Raw genomic sequence first — 27,991 nt, 5'->3', positions numbered from 1 at the left:
CCTGCCACAGACATTCCCCTGGTCACACCTTCTAAACCATTTGTGCGATTTAGTGTGTCCTTCCAAATGTAAACAAACGGCACTCCTTTTGTTCTGGTGCTGTTGCAAGCGTATCTCTTTGTCCTTCTTAGTTGATGATTTCTTTTTCAACCTATCATCTTTTGATACAATCTTTTATGGTTGAAGAAGACTAATCACAATTCCCTTAGGTCTTGAATGTCAATCCCTGCTTTACCATAAGGACATCCATAGAAAATATGAACTGTTCTTTCTATATGAAAGACAGAAATTTGGGGAGAAGGAATACAGGGACTGCTCCCATCATTCGTACCACTGAATGGTATGAATAACTTGTAAGCAAGTCTGGGACATGTGTACTTCTTAAAATACACTACTGGCTATTGACTGGATCCTGTATGAATATGGGAGAGAAACACAGTGTTTGAACACATTAGTATCACATGATTGAACAAAGAACAGCTCACAATCAGTTCCAATACTTCTTTATAAATATTACTTTAAGCATAAAATGCTTGCATGCTACATAACTTGGTTAATTAGTTTATTTTTCCCACACATTATTAGATTGCCACCTGAACAATATTCAAATGTTGCCTAAATCATTCTAAGCATCTGCAAATTAAAGAATCAAAGACATTGTATGGTATGATGCTGCTGAAAGCACTCATGTTAGTATACTAACTAAAATAACATAAGACACTAACATAACTAAAATATTTAGTAACTTTTAGTGCAAAGTGCTGTCATTTTGCAAGCAACATGGAGTAATATAAATACCTTAAGTCCCTTTTTCTGTAGGTCTTGAGCAAGGTCTCTGCAGAGTTCTTGACACAGGCTGTACTGGTCTTCTGCTGTGTTCATTTCACTGAATGTTCTAAGACAATGATATGACCTTTTTTCAGTACGAATCCTAAAAATTACTCAGTGGCTGCCATCTAAAATTTTCTTTTACAGTTAAACAAACCTGCATTAGTAAGTTGTACAGGTTTGAGTGCTCACTTCAAGGAAAAAAGAATATTAATAGCCACAATATACAGAAAAAATCTGTGCACATTTATGCATTTCAAAATGTTTGCAAAGCCTTTCAAATAAAATAATCTGACTTCCAAATTTTCATGCACTATTTGAAAATGCATCAGATTTAAGGTCATTAATGCTTTAATATTTGCAAGAGAACACTAACACCAACCGAACCCATGAAGCCAGCTAAATAATTGGTATTTAATCTCCTTTGTACGGTGCTGTGTAATATCAAAAGAAAGAAAGGATTGGAAAGTCAACAGCAGAGCTATGTATCATAAATAAATAATGCAGATGCTAAGAAAAAAAGTTAGCTGGGATAATTATGTCTAGCTTCAGAGGAAGAAAAACTATCTTTCTGCCAAAAATGTTGCTAACTGCTACCAGTGGAATTACAGTATTATTTTTCTGTTGTTGTGCATCTGCTTTTTAGTAAATAACACGACAGGAAAGGCAACCTTCAGTTAGTAGTGGTTTTAAGAGAAGCAGGAAGCAAAACTTACTGCAACCAGATGCTTTTGGAAAGGTCTCACAGATCCATTATTTCATGCCAAGCTTTATATTAACAAGTGTAAAGTCATTATAGTCACACTGCGTTTTACATCTCTAAGTTATATTCAGATTTACCTGATCGCATTGAAAAGCCATCCTCTGTTATGATTCCCATTTCCCTAAGAATGTTTGCATGCTGCTGAACTGTTGGGATGAATATTGTGCTGTAGGTTCCATGCCATTATCCAAGGAATAATTTATGCTGTCCTGGCAATGCTGCAGTTACAACATTGCAATACTGCAGCAACTGGGAAGTTGTAAATACTGGGTTTGAAAGGGGAAGGATAGAGACAATGCCATTTCAGGCCCATCTCTTCCCCCGCATAAACAAGTTTCATGATCTCACCAGCCCACTGACATCTCTGATCTAAAACTGTTTCCTTCAGGCAAAAAGGAAGGAAGAAAAGCTAAGGTACAAGAGGCTACCCAGATTATCTGTCTGCCTGCAAACCAGCACAAGACTACAGCGATAAAATCCTCAGCTTTGGTTGTACAAAACCTTATGGGGCTTCCATAAGACGCCCACAACTACCAAGTCTGTAGGAATAAAAACCTTTTTTCCTAAGACGATGCAACACATGAGGGTAGAGATAATTATTACAATGCTCTACAGATTCTTCTTGCAGTATTTATTTTTTAAAAATGAACTTTTGAGAATGACATACACCACCTTAAGGAACTTAACACTGGTAAAAACATAAAAGTTAGAAAATATAGCCAATTTTATTTAACCATGCAAAATTATTGTCTGCTTTACAAGTCTAACTTATGCTATACTTGGTATGCATGGGACTGAAGGTTAAAAGGCTGATACTGACATTAAACTGGAACATATATAAAAAAAAAATCAATCCTTTATATATTTCCACCCTGTATTATGGCTTAAAGATCACTTTGATGAATTAAAGGTATTAGGAGGATCACATGATGAGGAAGAGGACACACAAACTGTCAGAACAACTGCACAGTTATTTTGAAGCCAAGGGGAAAAAAAAAAAAAAGCAAGCTTGAATCTGATTTAGTAGGCTTGTTGTTGTATATGAGGTTTTTTTAACACGCATTACACAATGAAAGTATATTTACTGCATACTCTACCTGGCATTATATAGGATTAGTGATTATTGGTTTTTTAATATTAAAGAGGCATACCTTTCAGTGCTCATACTTTTTCTTTCTCCACCCCTTTAAAAACAAAAACAATTTATTATACTCACTTTACCTTCAACTGTTATAATTTCAATAAACTCTAATTCAACCAATCATGTTTCAATAACTAACAGCAGTATCTCTAAGATCTGGATGTTAACTTCTTCTATAAATCTTCTATATAAAATTTAAATGAGTATGAAATTGAAAAAGTTTCTTTAAAAGCCTTATACTGCAGATGAAAAGTAAAGACACAGATCAGGCAGAGATGTCAACAGTGTGTAAAAAGAAAAAACCACCAAAATAGACCATCAACAAAACCCTCAAAACTCCCTTCTCATATCAGGAGTCTTACTTAAAAACAAAACTACGAAGCCTATGCTGTCTCACCTAGCTATAACTATTAAGCACTGTATACTTGAATATTTGTTTATCTGAGGAATTGATTTGCTTTATGTCTAAATTATTGCCCATGTTAAAGATGGTATGTTAAGGCTTTTCTTCTTTGTTTCTTTCTTTCCTTCCACTTTTAATTGAGCCCCCCTTTAACAACTTTTCTGCATGTGAAGAGTTCACCAGGGCATTTCTTTCTTCTGTTTGTAAGTATTGGAAATAACGAGTTTGGTATTCTCAGGTTTTCCTAAAAGAAGGTGCTCACAGACAATGAACCTTCATATGAACCATTTACTGAGGACCCGTGTGGTATGTTAAGGGCTTGGTTTCTCCACACTAAGATCACTAAAATCAAGTTGGTGCTTGTAAAACAAAGAAATGAATTTCTCAGACAACATCATTAAAAATGTGTTCCCCTTCACAATGATAATGCTGGGTTTTAAAATACTGGTGGGGTTTATTTGCTGCTTCTTGAACATTTGTGTGTGGTTGGTCCTATTAATCATTCTTCATGTGCCTTCTCTTCAGGATACAGGGACTGCTTGGCCTGTCTTCCTGCTGCTGCTTTCCGTGGCTCTGTGGCTTTCCCTTCCCAGACTGCAAGAGATGTTTTTTCAAGCTAAGCTGAAGAATGCATCAACCTGCTTCTGGCTACACATGTGCATTTGGTTGATGCTTGTGGGCTCTGGAACAGAGTGAAAAAAGCAACCAACACAAAACAAAAAAAACCAAACAACCCCCCATAAAATAAAATAACATAAAGTAACATAAAATAACATAAAAGTAACATAAAATTAAAAGTAACAAAACCAAAATCAAATCGAATCATAAAATAAAATCCTGTTTTCAGTGGTTTTGGAGTTGAAACCCCCTGGCACTGCAGGAAAGTAACAGTCTCGGCATTATTCACCTCGGGGTGAGCATAGGGAATAGAATGGAATGGAGAGACATGGAATGGCATAGAGTGGAGTGGGGTGGAATGCAATGGAATGAAATGGAACGTAACGGACTGGAACAGAATGGACTACACTAGACTACAATAGAAATGGAATAGGTTACACTATGTTACGCCTACAACTCTGCATGACAAGTGATGACACAGGTCTAAGGTGTCCACTCACAAAGGCAAATGGCTTCAAGCTGACAGAAGGCAGACCTAGAACTAAGAAATTCTTCCCCGTGAAGGTGGTGAGACACTGGTACAGGCAGCCCAGAGAAGCTGTGGCTGCCCCATCCCTGGCAGTATTCAAGGCTGGAAGGGCTGGGAGCAACCTAATCTAGTGGAAGGTGTCCCTGCCTGTGGCAGAGGGGTTGGAACTACATGATCTCTAAGGTCCCTTTCAACCCAAACCATTCTACAATTCTATGAAACATGGCAGGAGACAGAGAAACTCAATTACTTTCATTAGAGATATGACAATCTACCACCAAAGATCAGGTACCAATGCCTTTTTCATTACAACAGATAATAAACAATGAAGGTATATTGGTTTTTACAGAAGAAACAGGATTGAATGCCTCTGCTTAGGATATCACATTTCTCTCTAGCTATTTTAATAATCATGAGGTTATCCTAAATGACACTGACTTTATTTCTTGATATATACTTACACACAACTTCTCTGATAGACTTTTTGCATTTTGTGTATTTGACATGGCTGTACAAACTTCTGGTTTTTAATGTCTGGCCATTGTGTATATTTTAGTCACAAGAATAACAGGTAGATCTTTTAAAATATTAAGAAAGCCAAATTTTAGTATTTGCCACTTAAGTATCTTAAAAATATACAGTATGTAACATATCCAAGGAAAAATTTGGAAAATTATAAACAAAAGGGGGAAAAAACTACTAAAATAAAACATACTTTTCCAAATGTGTAGAACCCAAACCAAGGGAAATATCCAAGAAATTATGCCAAGATGCTTCTGAAAAAAGAAGTGAAAGCAGTGCCCTCTGCTGGTAAAGTTCTGAGCAAGTCACAATTCCAAGGGCTTTTAACATCTTCTCTGTTACCTTTCCAATTCCTGGCACCTGAAAAAGAGGAAGTTCATTATGATGGAAACTTTCCATTTGTAGATTTAATACCAATAACAATTTAAATTAAACAACTGGACAGACTACCTAGAAAAGTCCATTTCTTCAGTAATAATCTTCCTTTTAGAACATAGGAAACATGATTGCATTGTAAATGTCATTATATCTCTTACCTTTCTAATGGGTAAATCTTTTAGGAAGTCTAGAATTGCTTGTCTCTCAGGGACAATTCTGCACTGCCCATTGGGTTTATTACAATCACTACACATTTTTGCTAGCAGGGTATTCGGTGCTATTCCTTAAAAACAAACAAACAAAACCTGTATTTATAAAAAATGGAAGACTATGTTTAATTTCAACTGTGCAATACTTAAAAGCACAAAAGTAGCCTACATATTTGGCAAAGACAAAACATAAGCAGAAGAATGACAACAGCTGCTAACCAGATGTGTTACAAATTTGCAAAAAAAATTTGTAATAGACATGTGAGAACATAAATGCATGTGGTAGATCAAATGTAATTGACGAAGTGTACCTACCATTTTAAGATAGAGTAACACAACATGCACTACTCAGTCATGAGAGGTTAAATATCATGTGTTTAAAAATGACATCAGTTACATTATTGAACGATTTTATGACAGTGATAGTGATAAGACAAAAGGAAATAAAACAGCAGTTATTATAATGGTCTCTTAACGAGGAGATATTTCTCCCTTGTATGTCAGCAAAAAGACTAAATTAATTTTGACAGAATTTACCAAATTCAAGTCTTTTGTGGGCTACCACTGCTATGCAGTTGTTTAGAGGTCTCTCTTTCCCCGGTAGGGATGAAGAGGTATTGCTCTTCTCTATCAAAGTAACTGTTTTTTACAAATAAACTTAGAATTGGTTTAGCAAGAAAAATAGAATTATTCTGTGCTACAGCCCTAGCTGTCTACATTTTTTTGCTCACTAATACAACATAATATTTAAGATAGTTTAAGTAATTCTATTTATTACTGATTACCAGTATTTCTTCAAGTAGCTTTCTCACTGTTTTTTGAGGCAAAAAAAAACCCTGATGCACTTATAAAAAATATGCCTGTTTTGTAAACATTAACTCATTCTTCGGAAGACAAAATTTCAGTAGACCAAAATTATTATTTTGCTACTACTCATGAGGAGGGTTATCTCATCCCATACACAGGAGGGCTGCCACATCCCCTACATGGGAGGGTTGTCTCATCCTGCTTATTAGTTGTTCCTTTATGTCTGCTTAACATTCAATGCTTCCCTGGTCTTCCACATCTGTTTCATAAAGCTCAGCACTCCCTGATACCTCACTGACCCGGTACACAGAACAGATCAGATGGCATCCAAACTAAGTGGCTGGGACATACACCTTAGTGACCTAATCCAGATTAATATTAACATGACAGAGATTTACAGGCAGATTCCATGAAGACAAAAGACGTAAAACTTGAATGCTAAATATTAAAAAGCTACTGAATAATGTATTAACTTAAACATGTTTTGCTTCTGTGAGAACTTTTAAATGAACTTTGATATTGCCTTAAGCAAGGAACAATGTGGAGTTCAAACTACTTAACAATATGGATCTGCTATGCAAACTAACAGCAAACTAGCAACCAGTGACAGATTTCACTTGACCACTGGCTTCCAAAACAATTTACACAGAGCACTAAAATAACAACTACCAGTGCTAAACTTAGCTCCTGAGCACACTGGTCATTGTTCCACACTACCTGTATTTCAAGAAAGAAGTAAAAAGGTGATAAAACTACTCCTGTGATTAAAAAAAAACCCCAAAACTAACACAAAAACCAACCAAAGAGACCAAACAAAAACCAGGAGTGACACGAACACCCCTGACATCTCTTGAAACACTTGAAAGTCACAGTCTTTGCGGTCTTGGCAAAGAATGCGTATTTCTTTGCAGCACAATGCTGCGGCAATGCTGGTTTCCTAAGTAATGCTTTCTGAGATAAGAGCAGCAGATACTGTGGACATACAAAACATTATTATTATTCATGTGTGTTTGAATACCTGCACTGGCAGTCAGCTGAGTTTTCTGCTCAATCCTAAAGCGAATTTCCTTCACAACTTCCTCTGCAGAAGTTCCAAAGACAACTGAATTTTCCACCAATTGATCTCTTTGTTCAGGATGGTCATTGATCAGAAGTGTGCTGTCTTCAAACAATACCGGTGAAGAAGAGCATCCACCTTCATTAAATTTGACAGACATATTTATATCATCTTTATCTATGTTAGAAACAATTAATCCATCTGTATAAAACACATACTTTACTGATTTCCTTCTGCACTGGCTGAAAAGAGTTCATTAGCAGGTGTTTTTTTCTGTTTGGAAAAAAAAAAACAAACAAAACTAGCCAAAGCAATTGCATTGTTTGTTTTTTTGGGGTTTTGTTTGTTTGTTTGAGAAAGGCGTCATAACTGCTTCATTCTTAATGTGATTTGAGCTTGGCTGATATTGGAAGAATTCGCTATGAGAGTAGATATAACTTCCAGAAAAGCAACAATGTTTACTGGCCTGTTGCTCTAGCAGCAGAAAAGCATCAAGATTTTGGCATTATTTTTGTTTCATATCTGAATGAAGGCCAGATGTTCCATTTTTTTGTGGAAATTAAAATCTTTTCCGCAGTTTTTTCAATATTCTCCAAAGAAAATCAGGGTTCTGGAATATCCAGTTTCAGAACCACCAAGCTGGTGAGCTTCTTATTTTCAGCTGCAGTCATGATAAAACAAATAATGTCAGCAGACCTTTGTCTGACTCCAAACTTTACTATTATATTTTCACATTCTGAGTGCTCAGTGGTGTTTTGGAAGGATGAAGATGATTGAGAGGTATGAAAGGCACATGACTACCTTAAGTGATATTTTGTAAAGACTATGCCTGTTTTCTATTCTATTCTGTTCTATTCTATTCTGTTCATAGTTGCCAGTCATAGTGAATCCTTGATTATCCTCTTACTATTTAGATAATTTTTGAATAGTTAAAATATAAATGTCCTGATTTGTGCATCTGTCAACCACTTGTATGATTCCTTGTTTTTTTAATATTCCTGATTGTGTATACAGTTGTGAATGTGGTTCCAACTCGATCTTCTAGAGCCAAATGAAATTCAGTCATACCTCAAGAATCACCACAACTTCTGCAGTGCTCATTATACATTTTTATTCTTGTAAAACAATCATGTAACTAGTGTTTACACATACAGTTTTTGCAGACAATTTCTCCTGTTTCTGATGCGCAGCACTCTGTAGTTTTTTTTGGAAACATCTTTACAAAATACCAATGACTGTTAGAACAGAAGTTTATTTCACACCTCCTTAAGCAAACTTACTACCACTTTCCACACATTTTACTCAGGTTAAAAAAGAAAAAAATCCTACAAGTCCAAAACATTAGCTGCACACCTTTTATGCACAGGTGAGTAGTAGAAGAAATTAACCTGTAAATTAACAAATTGTAAGTAGAGAGATATGGGAGGACAAATTATGGCTTAAGTACCTACACATACAATGAGTGCAGCTTATCTCAAGCTTACATTATGAGTTACCCCCTTCTCCCAACATCTGGTAATGCAGTTAGCATAACTAATATTATTTTACAGGTCAAGCAGCCATTCTCTGAGACTGACCACATCATGTATTCATTCCCTTTCCCCTCATTATCAGTCCCTTAAGGTCCTGTGCACTAAGCAAAGGAAACAGATTTCCCCTTCCCCTCCCTACCAGCCTTGGTTCCTGGGCACAAGGCCGATTACTCCCTCGCTTACTGTCCTCGAAGGTCCCAGGCACCCAGACAGCCTGGTCGTGTTGATGACCCTGACACAGAACAAGGACGGTAACAGCACCAGACACCAGAGCACTGTCTGTAAAATCAAACACTTACAAGTCCTAACAGGGAACATGGACCAGAACTGCTGCTGGACAGTGAGTGAGACGAGGACCTGCCCAGGACACCTCCATTGTGTCTTCTGCTTTCTTCAAGGACTGAGTATTCTTTAATATAATTCAAGTCTAGGTTATGATTGTTATATTGATATAGCAATCCATGTATTAAGATCTGACATGACCCTCGGAGGATCCATATGATTAGAAATTTTAAAGATAAGTTGTATTAGAAATTCTGTATTACATTACTTAAAGATTGTACTTCATTGACTCTGCTTGGAGAAATTCCATGCTATTCTAATCATGACCTCCTATGAGGAGAATAAAGCTTTAATGGTAACTACTGTTTAGTGCCATCCTCATTCTGCAAGGAACCCTAAAAGAAACCGACTGTTCCCTCAGTCTCAGGTAACTGCATAAAAAGAGAATAACTTCCTTACCAGTTTCTGTAGTGCCTTCTGTGTTAAAAAAGAATCTTCTCCTACTCTCAGGCCAGTTCAGTCTTTCTTCCAAGTGCTCTGTTATGTTCAGGTAGGCTTCATCTAAGCCCACAGGCATAAAATTGGGATCATATTCGGCCAGTATTTCTCTAACCTTTATAAACACATAATGGAAGTTTAAAGCTTTGTTGCTGTAAGAACAGATCTTGACAACACAATTAAACAATGTACTCTGAAACTTGAAGATGACCAAGCAATATAAGCAAAATTTATATATAAAATTACTTATCGATACTCGTAACTACTGCTACTTGCTTCTTACAAGTAGCAAGATACCAACAATAAGTGAGAACTAAATGGATTTTGAGTAGTGTATTTTAATCTATGACCTGTATTTTACACAGGTCATTCAGATCAGTGTATTGCGATTTCAGAGGAACTCAGAGGTTCACAGACATGGTAGTACCACCTGAATAAAACTCCAGGGACCTGGGAACTCAGCAAAGCACATGAGTTGATGCACCTTTCTGGGGACTGTTCTCCAGACATCACATATGCAAAGGTTAAAAAAAACCCAAACCAAAACCCAACTAAACAAGCCCCCCAGCCAACCAACCAAAAAACCATTGCAAACCCCCACACTTAAGTCTTAAATGATATTTAAACTGAAATTATAGCCAATGCTTTAAAACAGTGGTTAATGCCGCAGGTTAGAAAAATCTTCAGTGATAATGTGTCTTCCCAGAAGGCAATATAGTAAATTAAATGGTCAAAATAAAGTATCTACCTTTTCTCCTCTCCCCCACAGCTTTTTTTTTTTTTCTAAAACAAGGAGGACAATTTGACTGTGTCATGTTTTCTCTGTTAATTTTAGTCAAACATGCTCTTCATCTTTCTAAAACTGGTTGAAGATAGGATTCACTGCTCAACTTTTAATGACAAAATGAAATAAATCTAAATATTTTCAATGCAAATTCTAAGAGAAAAACAACCAAACTCAACATTTAATACTTCACCCCATCAAACAAAAAGTGAAATACATATTGTGAAATCAGAGATCCTTAACAAGTTAAAACACATTCTGAAATACTCATATCTATATATGCTTTATTAAAATAGAAGTGAGAAAAATCAAATAGGATCAAAATTAGTAATTACCTTCATTTATATAAACAGATTGAGGCTTCATAAGAATAAATAAATATTGGCATAATGTTACTGAAATCAGGAGACTTGTGCCACACATTAGCTTGATTTCAGGTTTACAAAAGATCTTTTTCTTCTTTTTAACAGGATTTCAAGTAATCCTACATATTTCTCCTGGCACTCACTAAATTTAGTTCTATTAAAGCAAAATTATTTATTTTCTCCTTAATTTTTTGCTGTTTATTTCAAGTCCCTTCTTTTGAAACAAATGAATCTGCAATTAGAACTCACTAATGCTTTTTGGTTCTCTCTCCAGTAATCAGCATTCAAAATAATGATCATGCGTTGTATGAAATTATTATCTCAATTTTTCCTATGTGCTTTCCCAGTAATTAGATTATGCTCCATGGTTTTGAAGTTTTAAGAATAGTAAGGCTCAAGTGGTATCACTGGCTTACTACACAGTTCTGCAAATCTGTGTCAGCATCAGTAATGATGCTGATAGGTATTTGCATGCTCTGAATGAAGCATGACTTAAATCAAATAGCAAGATGGGTGAATGCAATGCTTTTCACCTCCTTTTTTGTCCTGTTTTCAAAGCCACATCACTGAACAGTTCAGTATTTAAACTACTATTTTTCATATTACCTAAAAGTTATGTATTGATAGAGTCTAAAACCAAGTTCATTGACTTCTGGGTAGAGAGAACTTTTAGACTTACCTCTTTACTCACTTTGCTGTATTTTCCAAAGTTTAATGGTACTATAGTTAGATGTGGACATAGCTTTTTGGCAATAAATCCAGGCATGGCTGCACGTACACCAAATCTCCTAGCATGGTAATTTGAGGTAGACTTAGGAGAGATTAAATAAGTTTAGTGATCAGTAATCAGGTTTTTCTTAAAGTTCAGTGTTAAATAATCAAATTTTATTATATATCTCCACAAAGAAAAAACTCAAAACACTGAGAATTTATGTGCATCTCCTCCCACCATCTTTCAATCTGCTTACATCCTTTAAACTTTCATCAGTACACTTTTTACCAAAAAATAAAATCCATCTTACATGGTCTAGTCTGAGAACCAATGTTCCCTCTATTATTTTTGTTAGTTTTCCACACTTACAAATTTTTTCTATGTAACAGTGTCATATTGCATTATTATTGTATAATTTATTAGGCTTTAGATTCACGTAATTGATTTCTATATCAGCTTGACATTTGGCCGTACCAGCATACTCATTGATCCCACAGCTATAGGCTTTTCCTTCAGCTCTGGTTTGTCTCTCATCTCCACAGCTGCATAGAAGGCATCCATGTCAATATGTACAATTGTATTGCTAAGGTTACGGCTCTGTTCCAATTCTACCACAAGTTTGTCCACCTGAACAGAATAAAACAGTAACTGAAAAACTATCAACCTGGCAGACGTGCAATAGTACAGATGACCCTAGAAAATCAAATGCATCTGGCATGTAGTTAAAAAAACAAACAAAACAAATGAGCAAACCTGACCAAATCAGCACCACTGAAAAAACCCACCCTCAGCCAAGTTTCTGATGAAGCTTGCTCTCAGAACACTGCTGTTGCTGCAGCAAATGCTGTAGAAAAAACCCCAACTCCAAACCCAATGAAAAAAACACTAACTCAACAAACAGCAAAACCCCACCTATGGAGGGCGGAAAGGATAAATCACCTGACTAAGACAGAAACTTTGTAGGACCATTGAATATGCAGCTTTAGCTACAGGATACAGGTTATTAAAAAAAAAAAACAAGAAAATAAAACATGCTTTCATGCTTTTAGAGAATTTCCAGTGCTCTTAAACTAAGCTACCACACTTCAGAAAACCGGCCTAGACAGGCTAAGGGAAGGCCAACAGCTCACAGGGCAGATCCATTTATCTTGTCTTGTCAGAAAAATAAGGTCTCAAACAAACAGGTTCATTTACTGCTAAGTAAACTACTTTTAATCCCTTTATAAAATTCCTCAACATTTGTTACAGGAATCCATATCATACAAGGCTGGACTGCTAATAAAAAAATGCAAGATGAGTTTTCAAGAAAAGCACATGCATAGGGAGCACCTTTCACTCGGAGTTAAACATGTATTGTCTGCTAGTAGGTGGCAATCAATACTCCTGCTGCATTAGTTCCATGATGTTGTGAGGCAGAAGCCAAGCACAAGGACATCTCCATGAACTACTTTAATTGGGCTTAATTTCCTTGCATTCTTTTGCAAAAAGACCTGCAGATCATGTTTCTGAAATATCTTTCAAATGTGAATGAGTTATGAACTTTGTGACCAGAAAGTGTGAATGCATTATTTGGCAGGCAATTTTTAAAGTCCACTGATTTAAGAACTTAAGATGTCTATGTTGGCAGTACTGCACACCATTCTGTAAGTGAAAGAGATAATTCAACAACTACAAAAAATGAAAAAAAAAAAAAAACACAAAAAAAAAAAAAAAGAAAAAAAAAGGGAAAAAAAGGACAAAAAGCTAAAAAGGAAAAAAGAAGGGAAAAGAAGGGAAAAGAAGGGAAAAGAAGGGAAAAGAAGGGAAAAGAAGGGAAAAGAAGGGAAAAGAAGGGAAAAGAAGGGAAAAGAAGGGAAAAGAAGGGAAAAGAAGGGAAAAGAAGGGAAAAGAAGGGAAAAGAAGGGAAAAGAAGGGAAAAGAAGGGAAAAGAAGGGAAAAGAAGGGAAAAGAAGGGAAAAGAAGGGAAAAGAAGGGAAAAGAAGGGAAAAGAAGGGAAAAGAAGGGAAAAGAAGGGAAAAGAAGGGAAAAGAAGGGAAAAGAAGGGAAAAGAAGGGAAAAAAGGGAAAAGAAGGGAAAAAAGGGAAAAGAAGGGAAAAAAGGGAAAAGAAGGGAAAAAAGGGAAAAGGGAAAAAAAAGGGAAAAAAAAGGGAAAAAGGGAAAAAGGGAAAAAGGGAAAAAGGGAAAAAAGGAAAAAAGGGAAAAATGGGAAAAAAGGGAAAAAAGGGAAAAAAGGGAAAAAAGGGGAAAAGACAAGAAAAAAGAAAGGGGGGGGGGGAATGACGCCCCCCCCACCCCATGAAATAGGCATAATAGAGCTCAAGAAATTTAAGTACTGTTTGCTCGCAAGTACAAGGACACACACACATTAATGACATCAAGATACAATTACAGAAATGTCTCTCGATTGATCGCCGTGGGTTTATGGTCCTGGAGAGGGACATTTATGTGTAACTTGCATGGTTACTTGAAGACATTTCTTTTACCCTCAACAGAGCTGCTTAATAAAAAAAACACAACCCCCTTATCAAAAAACCTGTGTTTAGACTCTTGAACCAAGGCAAGTGGGTATGAATGTTCAAACTAAATCTGAGTTACGATTTATGACGTATTCTCTCTGTTTTGTTCCAAGTTGATTTGAAGGATGAAAGGCTAGAATGGGGCCTCAAACTAAGCGATTCCATAAAGAAGAGCACAGTATGCTCCCTGAGGTCGAGAAAACTGGTTTAGACAAATTAAAAACAAGAGGAAAGCCATTCAAACAACAACAACAAAAACTGGGTAATTTACATCATTTTCATAATGCTACTAATTCCGTAAGAGTTCAAGCCATGCAGTAATAATGAAAAACATCCTTATTTTAAAATATACAGATAATTTTCAGGTTACTTTGAAACTCAAATTGCTTAATTCTGTCAATTGCTTCTCTAGTTACATAACTTCTGCACTTCAATTGATCAAATTAAGAACAAATTTCTTTTGCCTTTTCTCCCCAAATGTATCATCATACTTACTGATCACTTAATACATGCATCTGAAGAACGAAGTAAAATTACGTAAACTAATCAGAAATACAAAAAGATAACTCTTCGGCAAAAGCAACTGATACAACAAGTAATACACCCAAGCAAAACACACCCAGACATACTCAGCAAATTTCAGGCACCTACAAATGTTTCCTTAGTAAGATAAGAAAAGTAATGGAATAATTTCTTTGAGGGAAGCCAGGCTGACAAGTTTTTAAAAGCTGCTTCCAATTTTAGCTTGAAGACAGAAAGAGATACTGAGACTTTTTATTTCCAAGCCAGATGAAAAAAAAAAAACCCTAAAAAAAACAAATGGTAACTGAAGTTTAATTCTGCTTCTAGTGAGTGACTTTCAAACAACCTAAAGAATAACCTCTCACTTCTTTTTATCACATGATGCAAAATACAAATTTTCTATCTTAAATTGCTTTGTCAAAGTAAGACAGAGAAGATAATTCAAAATTTTTTTTATATTTGTAAGAGCACCTGACAAGGTGAAGAGGTAACAAACAGTGATAGAAGTTTAAGTGAATAGTAACTATTTACAGAATAAACATCTGGGAAAAATCCACATGGATAAAAATAGCAAACATTAGTACAGCAGTTTGCAAAGCTGGTAGCAGCTAGATACTTTTAAAAGCATTATTAACTCCTCCTGGATTTAAAACAATTCCATTCTAGACTGTTGGAATAATCTAACTCTGTTACAGAAAAGTTTTCCAAAATTAAGAATCACATGATACTGTACAGTATATAGTTTCTCTTAAAATATAACAACATTCATTAGAAACATTTCAAACTACCTTTCAAATTTAAGATTATTTTAAAAACTCCAGCAAACAAACAAAAAACCCCAAAGAAATATTTGTACACATAAACGGCAGTTTTAAGAAGCTTCATAAGCACTTTCTACTGCGCCAATATTTGCAAAAATCAATGGTGGTTAAGGGCTCTTCTGCATAGAAGGCCTAAAGAAAACTGCAAAAAATGAAAAAGATCCTCACAAATTTCCTGGCATATATACACTCCAGTAGTGGTTTACCTTGCAGATTCTACATTCTATTTATGTTACTGTTTCCACCATGTAACCAGGATTTCTTCCAGTAAATACAGTAAGCAGGGACCTTTTTGTTTATTTTTACATCACAGAATCATTAGGACTGGAAGGGACCTCCAGAGATCATCTAGTCCAACCCTGCTGCCAAGGCAGGGCCACCTAGAGCAGGTTACACAGGAATAAATCCAGGCAGGTTTTGAATGTCTCCAGAGTGGGAGGCTCCACAACCTCCCTGTGCAGCCTGTTCTAGTGCTCTGCCACCCTCAATGTAAAGAAGTTCTTCCTCACAGAATCATAGAACAGTTTGGGTTGGAAGGGACTTCCAAAGGCCATATAGTCCAATTCCCCTGCAATGAACAGGGACAACTTGAAGTAGATCAGGTTGCCCAAAACCACATCTGGCCTGGTCTTAAATATCTCCAGGGATATCACCACCTCTCTGGGCAGCCTGTGCCAGTATTTTACTACCCTCATCATAAAGATTTTTTTCCTCTCACACAGCCTGAATCTCTTCTCTTCCAGTTTAAAACCATCACCCCTCATCCTACTGCAACAGGCCCTGGTAAGAAGCCTCTCCCCATTCTGCTTTAATTTATGGCCATTGCTCCTTGTCCTGTCACTGAAGAGTCTGGCACCTTCCTCCTGGCACTCACCTTTGAGATACTTATATGCATTAAAGAGATGCCCTCTCAGTCTTCTCTTCTACAGACTAAACAGGCCTAGCTCCCACAGTCTCTCCTCATAACAAGCCCTGGTTATCCTTGTGGCCTCCACTGGACCCTCTCCAGTAGCTCCTTGTCTTTTTTGTGTGGAGGAGCCCAGAGCTGGACACAGGACTCCAGATGTGGCCTCACTAGGGTCTAATAGAGGGGAAGGATCACCCCCCTCAACCTGCTGGCCACACTCCTCCCAATGCACCCCAGGTTACTATTGGCCTTGCTGGCTGCAAGGGCACACTGCCAGCTGATAGTCAATTTATCATCTACCAATTCTCGCAGGTCCCTCTCAGCTCAACTGCTCTCCAGCAGGTCAGCACCCAACCTGTACTGGTACTCAGCCTTCTTTCTCTCCAGGTGCAGTGCCCTACACTTGCCCTTGTTGAACCTCATTAGGTTTTTCTCCATCCAATTCTCCAGCCTATCAAGGTCCTGCTGAATGGCAGCACAGCCACTCCCCCCAGCTTCGTATCATCAGCAAATCTTCAGCCTCTTCAAAGACCAACTTAGAGGAATCCCATGGCAGTGTGAATACCTCATACTTACAATTTTAAGAAAACAAATTCTCTCATGGTATATCAGAAGGCAGAAATGAAATAAAGATGAAAATAAGAGTTAACTAGATAGACAAAATTAAAGAAGAACAGAAGATGATGAGACCTGACTATATATCCAAAGACCTAGAGAAACTGATTAAACAACACACAGCACATACTAAAAAAAAAATAAGGCACACAAGACTTGCGAAGTTAAAGGGGGAGATAATGACCTGGGAAAGAGTAGCTGGCAGTTAAGTGACAGGAAAAGGGAGTGGCATTTTGGATATCAGTCATAGACAGATAGAATGATGGGCCAGGAGACTGGGAACTTCAGTGAGGACTCTGGGGGCACAATTAACTGCTCTGGAAAGAGGACTGATGGAATCTGGGGATGTGGGACAAGAAGAGGAAAATCAAGGGTAGGACAAATTAAAAGAAAGGCACGGAGAGAGAGCAAAAGGGTCAGAACTTGCAATGAATAAATGAGGGCAACAGCAATCATGAACCAGGAAGGATGGAACAGGAAGTTATCTTTTTCATGGTTAAATGACTTAAAAGCTACCCTAAAATAAAAACAAAACAAAAAAAAAAAAAAAACCAACACAAAAAAGAAAAAAACAAAGAAACCCCCCCAAAAATAAACCCCAGCCAAACAACCACAAAAAAGCCCAAACCAAAAATCAAACAACAAACAAAACAATATCGAAAAAGCAGAGACATAACTGATCCATGTTAAATATTAACTAAAACAAGTTGAGGCATACATGTATATAACAAACTTCCCAGAGATACTCAGTAATTAGAAGCTTTCCTGGGCACAAATATGATATACTGACATAATTTACAAAAGTAATTGGCAAATCTACAATGAATGAAGAAAGATCGTACACCAAAGCTTAGGACTTACAATCCTCACAACAGCATTTGAAATTAATGGATGTGTTTAATCTTCATGTGTTTCAGTTCCTCATCTACAAAACAAACTACTCTGCTGGAGTACTGCAATACTTTAAAGAATTCACACTATGTGGTGTACAACATAGAGAAGCGTGTGAGGAAGTCAGTAATTCTGCATTCAAGGCTGTGTTAGACTAGCATACAACAAATAAAGCTTAGGGCCACCCACTGAACAATGAAGACAACAGTAAATATTGAATAATTGCCCACTCAGTGCACACTGTCTGCACTGTGTAGTGAACGAAGCAGGAAGCCTGTTAGAGAAAACAAGCAAGCAATCATGTAATTAAAGACTGAATCACAGTACAAATGAAAAAGGAAAGGAATTAAGCTTCTACAAGCAACTTCAATTCTGTTGCGGCTAAGAATGTTTAGCATGCAGTCTTGGTGCTGTTGTTTTCTTTCAACAACCCTTCATACACAGTAACACTTTGGATGTTGTTATCTGTCTAGCATTTGAGAAGATAAACACCCTCTTCATCTTTCTAGTTTAGGACACTTGTATTTGTTGTGACTGCTTGCCATGATGATTTTTTCATTAATTAGTATAAATAAGAAATAAATTATATCCAGAAGAGTTGGCAACTGTGATCCCCTTCCTCCCACTGCAGGCCACTGGACACAAATATACATGTATTATACAAAGAGAAAGTAAACTCAAGACTGGTATTAATACGGTATTTAATAAAATGTTTACGTAAACCGTGACAGCCCTATAGACTGAACAGACTTAGAAAAACAGCAATTACTTTGTTTTATTCATTTAGATAACATTTCAGAGTGATTTTACAATTTATACTTCCAGCAAGTTTTTATTAAGATTAGATCATGAAAACATCGTGCAGTTTTACTCCTGTGACTAACATCAAAATGGTAGTTAACATCGTACTTATTACCAGAATTTAATGCAATACACTAGAACACACCAAAGTGTTTCTCGTTCACCTTTTACTCAAAAAAGTTTTTATAAGGTTAACCAGTACCTGCAGCTGTGCTTTCAAGAGCTGTTGTGCTGTAATTTTCTCTTTTAGCTGCATCATTTTTTCAATCCGTTGGTTAACTTGTTGATCTTTTTTAAGTTCATTTTCATAAAATCTAGAACCCTGGAAGAAAATTGCAAAAAAACTGTTTCTTGTTTTTTCCTACGAATAACCACATCTGATCTTTAAATACAGAACACGTAAAACACAGTAATGGTGTCTAATGCATACTTTGTATTTTCATATAAATGATGCACAAGAGACACCAGTGGTGCTTTACATCTCCCTCCTCAAAAGACACAGACGTATTTCTCCTTCTCAGATACCCTATACTTAGATGAGTACAAGGGACTATTTAGAGAACTTACATTTATTCATTCTAACACTTGACCACAAAAATCTGAAATAGTAGCTAAAAGTCAAAGTATTCTTTGTAATACCTCCAAGAGGAGTAAAAAAAGTAAAAATAAAAAAAAAAATTAAGCATTTTGCAAGACTCCTTTATACTTTAATGTACACGGAAATAAATAATGACATTGTAAAAGTTAAATCCAATTAGAATGTTGAGTATTTCATTGGCCATTTAAACTTGAAGAACACTGCAGAATTAGAAGCTATTTGGAAGATGGTGATGAAAAGCAAATGAGTATAAAAAAGCCCTCTCACCCTCAAGTATGTAATTACTCCTTCAAGAAAAGGAATGGAGTAGATGTAATAAAAACATAAGAAGACAACAATCATGCAAAGAATGTAAACAATTTCCTTCCTAACAAAAGAGGGCATATGATGAAACAGAAGAAAATTAGAAACCAGGAAATAAAATATTTTTCTAACAGTATCTAGTTAGCTTACAAGAGAAATAACATTTTCAGGAAGAAGTAATATCTTTTACTGAACTGTCTGAAATGTCGTTTATAAAAATCTGTAAAAGTGGCCAAATTTTTAGCTCTTAAGACTTTGGCTATCAAACCGTTGCCAATGACAAGAATTCAGCCATAGTCAAATAAGAATCAGGCAAAAGCATAAAAAGCAACAATATCCACTTTTACAATAATGATAAAAAGGATGAATGTCAAGACTGTAACAAGTCATGTCTCATTTTTTAGAAGAGGTCTCTAATTAGAAGAAACTATTGTAAGTTTTCTTTCAATATCAGACATGCATTTCATCTTTTCTTCCCTCCGCAATCAAATGTGACTTATCAAGGCTGACTGAAAGAAGTCAGTACCAAGCTATTGGTGTGTGAATCAGCCCAATACTTAAGACTCTCATTAAGCTTTGGGGTTCTTTAAATTTCTTGCAGTATATAAAATCTGGCTGTAATACAATTATGGGTAGTGTTTGTAGGTGTAATTTTGAAGACTAAAGAAAAGGTTAAGAAAATGAATCAACACTTCAGACTTCTTGAGCTATCTCTGTTATATTATTTTGCCTTTTTTCACAGAAATGTATTTCTGACACATAGATAGATGCCTGTATATCAGTTTTGAAAGCCTATTTTATAATTCATTCTATTCCACAACAGGAAATGAAACAGTGGCTGTTCTGACAAAATGATTTATCCAAATATCATTATTAGGGATATGTCTGACAAAGCACTATGTTTTCAAGAAAGAGCAAACAGAGTAAGTAAAAGAAACATCTAATCAACAAGGGGCTCGACAGCATATGAAGTATCAAAGTGAAAATGCAAGCAGAAAATAAGTTTGCCAAATAAAAGCTCTTTTATAGTACGTTTTCTGCTCCCTGCACCCCCGCAGCTTACCACACAGCAAGAGCAGTCAACACAGAATTCATGAGCAAAATATCAACCAGATAACCCAGGGCCAACATTTGTGCTAGGAAAAGTAAAAAAACACCAGAGATGCTCAAATAAAGACTCTCCAAGAACAAGAGGACTAATATTCCAATGCTTTGTGGGGTCCTCTGTGGATCTTTGGTACAAAACTGCACACTACTGGCCACCTCTCTTGAATACTGAGAGGACAGTCAAGAACAGAGGTAGTAAACACAAAGAAATTCTACTGAAAGGACTAGAAAAAACTGACTAAATCAAATTCAAAAGTTATAGGAAGGTGACCAATAAAGGTATATCTGCTTGACTGATTAACGATGGGACAGGCAAAAGGGACAATACTGTCATATTTATGCACTGCTTCGGGCAAAATGGGAGTATTTAAAGATGCATACAGTTGCGTTATTCACGCCCTGGTCAATGAATCCTTACGGTATTAAGCTATAGTCTTTCTCCTACTTCCCTACACAGGCATTTCTTTTTAGGAGATGCCCTCCATTTACACATGTGGGGGATAACATTTGGAAAAGGGAGGAAGAGGACCTTATGATACTGGACAATGGATAAAGTAGCAGGAAAAGAGTAAGCAAACCAACCTTAGTAGCTTCCATGATAATTTTATTGATTTTCTCTTTATCCAAACCTTGCATTCCAGCTTTGTTATCATTGAGGCCCATTCTGAGTAGAACTCCATCACTGCAAGAGCTATTGCAAACTTTTTTCATGTCATCCATAGTACTTCTTGAAAACAAGTACCTCTTTTAAGACTTAATACCTGGAGGAGGAGGGAGGAAGAATAAAAAAAAATAATAAAAAAAAAAGAAATCATACATTTCTTTCCAAGTTCCAGTTGAACAATAGGAAAAAACCCTTATGGAATTAATTTGTAATATTTATTGAGTAAGTATTTTATACTTTTTCAGACAGTTACATACTTATCACAAATACAAAGACCTGTATTCCTGTAAAGTAGCTGACCTGTTACGCTCTCTATATAAAGCCACCTGTAACTCTGTCAGTATTTGCACACAGTAAAAATTTTTTATATTAAGCTGGAAATACACTCTTTTAAAAGCTCCCTTACAGAAATAACCGAGCACCAACTTCTTCTGGCAAAGGCCAATACCTATACATGCACATGAGATTTATGACTGTATATTATCATGGATGATGAAACAATACTGCCTTAAACATGAAATACTGCTCACTAGATTATTACATTAAAAGAAACTGAACAATTCTTAAACTGCAGAAGACCGTTGTTCATACAGTCCTCATTCCTGCTTGAGACAGGCCATAGTCTCTTTCCCAGTAATTTCTAGCTCAAATTCAAAACTTGAGCATTAAAAACCTCATCTTTTAGAAACAGATGGCTTCAATTAAAAGTTCTGAATGAAATACTATTGCTTAATCCAGTGTAAGATTAATGCATTCTTTTTTCCATTAATGGTATCCAACTAACGTAACTTACCAAACCTTTATTACTCAGTTACTGTCATCAGTAAGTTCTTATAAATGCAGGTACTTCTGATATAGGAACTTCTGACATATTTCCTTGTTGCTTATGAAAATCAATAGCTAAATCCTTTGATAGGCTTTAATTATATGGTAAACTGTCTAGTTACTAAATTGATAAAAATAAAAACCAAAAACCTAAAACCTAAATTAAGCTAACTTTACCCTTTATGGCATGAACCTGTGGTCTTATTTTTGCCAGATTAAAACAAGCAGAGAATGTGATACTGGCACAAACTACTTAACATGTATTTGTGACTGGGAAAGCATATAGAAAGAATCTCTTCCTATCCCAAGTTGCTGACTCATAAACCATTTCAGCTTTACTGTCATGAAGGAAGCACATTCACCCCTAAACTTCCCCTTCAAGGTACTCCCTGGGACAGGGGCACTCCCTGTTGGAAGAGCCACAGCATTCCAGGTACATACAGCAGCTCTGTTAAACAACCACATATTACACAAACCTGAGACTGTAACATTTTTTCTTTAAATGCCACTTTCTCACTCCAGGACTTAAGTGGGCCTCATTAGCAACCAAACTGGAGGTCAATATCTATTTTTGCATTTAGAGATGATTTTTGCTATTGAAGAACTACATGGGTGACTTCTTAAAATTAATGGCAATTATATTTTCCTGAAGATCTTCTCCTGAAACATACTACCCAACTGAAGTCAAGATATTAAAGAAACCCATCTTTAAAAGACATTCTAACAAAAATATCCCTACTTTAATCATATTCTATTAATTCAGATTATTTATGATGATTTCTGAAGATGCAAGATCCCTTAAGTGTGTTTATCTCCAGCTTGTATTTCAAAGAACAGAAGGCAATGTAAAGACCAGAACTCCTTTTGACCCTTTAGCAGCACTTAAGCTCCTATAAAGGCAATCAGAAAAGGGAATGGCTTCATAGCTTTTACATGTATCTAGAAAGTAAAACCATGATGACAAATATCTTCATGATTTTTTTCACTTACAGTAGGAGAATCTCTTACAGCTAACATACACATTTACCAGCACTTGAATTAAATGAAGCAGCATTGCATCCCAAGTTTCATCTCAAGCTCGTAAGCACCCCCATATCAATTAAGACCACAATAATTCCATTGTTACTGGCAGCCTCCGGTAAATAACAGGCACAATTCCCAATAAATACTATACTAAAGGCAAATGCCCCTCCACGATCTCCCTAGTTCATTTATCACTCTTTCCCTTCAAGAAGCTTGAATGAACACAAGACTACTTCTGTTTCCTATTCCAATGTTCACAACATTTTTTAGGCACATCCTGAGTGTGTCCTTATGTCTAGCATACACAAATCTTTCCCCCTCCTTATTCAGATCATTCTTAAAGGCCCAGTTTTATAGCAGAGGCTTTAAACACTATTTCATGTCAGCCTGTTGTGGTTTAAACCAAGCCACACAGCTCGTTCACTCACAAACCCCCACCCCCACTCCCCACCCCGCTCCTGCAGGGATGGGGAGGAGAATCAAGAGGATGTAATTCCCACGGGTTGAGATAAGAACAACCCAGTAACTAAGGTATAACACAAATCACTACTGCTACCACCAATGATAATAAGAGGAAATAACAAGGGAAGAGAATACAATACCACCCACTGAATGTAGTTCAACCCCCCCGAAGACAGCCCATACCCTTTCGGCTAACTCCCAGTTACCTCCCTGGGCATGCCGTGCTGTGGTATGGAATACCTCTTTGGCTAGCTTGGGTCAGGTGTCCTGTCTCTGCTTCCTCCCGGCTTCCCCTACTCCCTGGCAGAGCATGAGGTTCAGAAAGTCCTTGGTCAGACTAAAACATTTGTGTTATCAGCTCTGTTCCCAGGCTGAAAGTCAAAACACAGCACTGCACCAGCTACTAAGGAGAAAAATGACTGCTACTGCTGAACCCAGGATACAGTTGAAAACCTTCTCTATCACACTATTACACACGAAGTAAGAAAAAAATTTACCATGATGATAACAGTGATGCAAAAAATAATTGTTTTTAAAAACTCTCACAAATGGTGGTCTCCTAATGGATTTTATCTTTCCAGCTTCCTGTGTGGAACAAAATATGTTGCGTACCAGCTGATAAAGGGTGTATCACTGTCAGATAAAAACAGTGGATCATTTGCCATGCACAAAATGGAAATGGAAATATGCAAAGGAAATTAAGGAGAAGCACAGTTTGAAACACAAAGCAAAAGGTGAATCAAAATGTCAGTGTAGAAACTCTTAAGGGCTTAAAGTAGTAACATTTTAATGGAAAACAGACCTAGAGAAAACACCTAGCTTGTGGTGACACAATCTTACAAAATTTTTGCTGTAACAACTTGGAAAAAGTGGGTAAAGATTTACAGTCTAATGAAGCACTAACTCAGAATAGTCCAGCCAAAGAGTTTTGGCATGCAGTCATCTCAAGAAGATGCTGTAAGACTGAGCTGTTTCCTCTAACAGAACACCTTACATCTCTCTCAGCATCACACTGAGTAAATAGGGTGTGAAATCAGAGAAGTCTGTGAAGTCAGGCTACAATTAAATACTAACCTATTATTTCTGCGACTTTGGAATAGGGTGAGGGTAGCAGAAGAATCATCTATAAGTGGAAGAGGTAACTTTCAAGTTGCTACCAGAAGGGCTTCTAAAGTTAAAGCCGAAGACTTTGGCAGTGGATACCAACAGTAAAAGCAAAGCAAAAAGGTGGAAAGGAAACACAGAATAGCATTACTGGGTAGGAAGCTTTGTTACTAACTGGGGATGCTTACGAGTGGATAAAGACCACTTACAAAACCACAATCAAGCTCTTCTAGGAGCAGGCACAGAAACTCAACTGAATCAATCAGACAGAGTTATGTAGTATGAAAGTATTAAGAGACTGAAACTGCAAAAGTCAGAGCACCAATTTAATTTCAAGTGCCTCTACCTTTATTCAGATTTAGCATAATTTGGACAGGTGACTGCCCAAAATATGCTAAATCTGAATAAAGGTAGAGGCACCTGACTTAAGTGACTTAAGGAAATGGCTTGTATCTGATTCTGTGCCACTCTTCCACTCTGTCTTCAGTAAAAAAACCCCAATTCCAACAACAGAAACCCTGTATGTTGTGTGAAAAACTGCTTTCATATTATTATTTTCATGTAATAAAGTAATACATAAGAAAGATTAAAAGTATTTCTAATACTCAGCTCAGTGGACACTGTTATTACGCAGGTTATTAACACTTGCAAAGTATGTTAACAGTCTGCCTTTTATTGACAGCATTAACAATTTGTTACAAAGAAATATCAGGACTGAAAAATGACACCAGTGTGGAAAAGCTTGAATAATTATTTATTTACATGCTGATTTATTATTTGATGCATGCAGACTGTGTACCAATCCTGAAAGAAAAATGAATTCTGACATCTTTGCTATCACAGGCGCTCATGCCAATACTGAGGTGCAAAGAAGTTACTAAAATACACAATTGCCAGCTTCCCCCCAGAGCTCAAAAGCTAAACATAGGAATCAAGACATATTACAGATGAAAAAGACCATATTTTGCATCCCAATTGCCCTGAGTATGACTTCACAGTGGGGGAAAAAAAAAGAAAAAAAAAAAAGAAAAAAGTTGCAAATAGAAACACAATTATTTAAAACTCCTCTCTATATGATTTTTTTTATTGTTATTCTTTGGATGGCTAAAACAATGATTCAATTTAAATAGTTTCTTTAATTTCTGCAAAACTCAAAATTCAATAACATTTAACATCAAAATCCGACACCTCATTTATTGTAGCATGAGCTCAAAATGAGCTTTGCATTTTCCCTCAACTGTTTCAGAAGTTCCTTTATTTAAATTTTTCTATTCCTACTTTAGTAAGAACAAAACCAAATTCACGTATGAATGTAAAGAACAGACAAAGGCATAGCTTCAGGAATCCCATCATTACACAGACTGCATCAGAAGAAAATCAGTATTATTCCTAATTTCAATTACAAGATCAAGATGCTAATAGGAGTTCTGTAAAAGCACTGAAAGCAGAATAAACAAAGTTAGAACTTTACTTCACCCAGTTTTGACCACAAAGGATCACTTCACAGGCTTTTGGCTAAAATCAAGTGTGCTGCAGTATGCATCACCTTGTGTTCAAAAGATAAATGCCTCTGACTTAGTACAGTACCAAAAACATTAAAGAGAAGAAAAAGGGGAAAAAAACCCCCAAACAACCAAGCTTTCAAATATGAATATGTATATATATGAAATCTTTGGTCTTTTATTTTTCTTATGAAAACTTTATACATGACCCATTATCAAATAATTCTGAAATTAGGAGCACTCAGTACAAGTGTGGGATGGAAAAATCACTTCTGTAAAACAATTAAAATAATTCCATTCATGTAGAAGATGGTTGTCAATATGAAATGAAACTCCTAGAATACTTCATAAGTGTTCATAAACTCCTCATGAGTCAAAAATAAAACACCCAGCTTCAACACATCTTCAGTAGTCCAGTAGTTTAAGGCTCTATGAGGCAGACACTTCAAAAACTACAGTTGTCATCAAACTTTGCAGGGGCCACCACCTCAACACAGTACACACTTAAGCCAACCAAAACCCTTGTAAGCCAAGACAAGCAACAAGAACAAAAATAAGCAAGCACGGTAACTGTGTTTTCCTGGTGAGAATGCTACAAAAAAGTCACCAATAACTATTCTTTGCAGTCACTTTCTTTTATACTGAGATGGAATTAAGCTGTTGTAAGCAGCTTCTTCTACCAAGAAACATAAACACACGAGCAGCGACCCTTCCAGACCCTAGACAGGACAGCTCATATTCCCCTATTTACATAAACTTCCATTTATATAAATGTAAAATACAAAATATACCCCAAAGATGACATGTTGAATGTTACACATGTACTGAATCAGAGAAGAAATGAAGTAATTTTCAAAAAAAACCCAAACAACATCAGAACCCCCCCAACCAACAGAACTCCATCAATACCACAACAATTTTTTTTTTTTTTTTTTAAAAAGCACCCCCCAAAACCCTGATGAAAATTGTTTTGATAAGATACATGGAAAGCTGATAAACTCTACTGTAAATGAATGAAGATACTCTTGTGCAGAAACAAAAATCACTTGTACCAAAAGCTATACCTCACAGGTAACCATGAAATAATTTATCTATTTCATTATTTTTTACCAAGCATTGAGAAATATTTCAAGAACAAAGAACTGAAGACTGAACAAACAAGCCAAGCAGACTGTTCCAAGAGTAACTCTCAGTCCCAACTTTTAAAATATTTGCCTTGTGCTGGAAATTATTAGAACACATCGCAGGCTATCTAGAACCAAAGCCTCTGGGTACTACTGAAACAGTAAGTAATAAATACAAGAGACCATATGAGATCTTCCTAATAAGGCCAGAACTCATCTAAACCAACATTTTTAATGAACACCACTTTGGTTTTACTCCAATTGCAAATTAAGATTGAACTGGCAAACACGTAGCTACATTTCTTACTCCACTCACTGCACAGAAGTATCTTCATGTAGGCCGTGCATGCAACTCAGAAGAAACACCACTGTGAAAGAACTAAAACCTAGCTAACACACTTTAGTATAACAATTCATGTACCAAGAGTCAGGCCATTTGATCAGTGCATTTTCCACAAATGCATTGCTTCATTTCTTGAATTTTTAAAACAAGAAAATCATATCTTCAACAAACTTAAGAAAATTCAACTCAGCTAGAATATTTTTAACACTTCTGATATTTACAAGGTTACACTACAAACTGCAGTAGTGCACTTAATTTCATGCTACTTAATTTATCCATTACTTGGATAGAGCTTTACCCCAAAACAGTAACATTACATACTTTCTGACAGGAAGTGCACCTGTCTTTTCTGAATGTTAATTTGGCAAGGGAACATTCTGTTTGACAACATCAGATCTAACAAACTCCTTAAGTCTTATTTCCTTGTAAAAACAT

General features: G+C 36.3%; 1 protein-coding gene across 4 annotated transcripts in view; it reads right to left on the bottom strand.

The window, feature by feature from the left end:
* Positions 1-27,991, bottom strand: part of POLK (DNA polymerase kappa) — a 37,615-nt gene that overhangs the window by 6,174 nt on the left and 3,450 nt on the right. For 3 of the 4 annotated variants that reach the window (XM_065661138.1, XM_065661135.1, XM_065661137.1), the window contains exons 2-11: positions 21,092-21,270; positions 18,704-18,823; positions 11,903-12,055; positions 11,396-11,527; positions 9,529-9,682; positions 7,217-7,393; positions 5,341-5,465; positions 4,998-5,164; positions 2,743-2,775; positions 799-895 (exon numbers count right to left, since the gene is read on the bottom strand). In XM_065661138.1, the coding sequence (XP_065517210.1) occupies positions 799-895; positions 2,743-2,775; positions 4,998-5,164; positions 5,341-5,465; positions 7,217-7,393; positions 9,529-9,682; positions 11,396-11,527; positions 11,903-12,055; positions 18,704-18,823; positions 21,092-21,229 (1,296 nt within the window). In that variant the 5' untranslated portion in view covers positions 21,230-21,270. The remainder of the gene's footprint in view (positions 1-798; positions 896-2,742; positions 2,776-4,997; positions 5,165-5,340; positions 5,466-7,216; positions 7,394-9,528; positions 9,683-11,395; positions 11,528-11,902; positions 12,056-18,703; positions 18,824-21,091; positions 21,271-27,991) is intronic. The other variant, XM_065661139.1, reaches the window with a different exon arrangement.

This window comes from Lathamus discolor, chromosome Z, assembly GCF_037157495.1.
Source record: "Lathamus discolor isolate bLatDis1 chromosome Z, bLatDis1.hap1, whole genome shotgun sequence".
NCBI classification, from domain to species: domain Eukaryota; kingdom Metazoa; phylum Chordata; class Aves; order Psittaciformes; family Psittacidae; genus Lathamus; species Lathamus discolor.
Note: the sequence above shows the minus strand (reverse complement) of the source record. Positions and strands in the feature narration are given on the sequence as shown.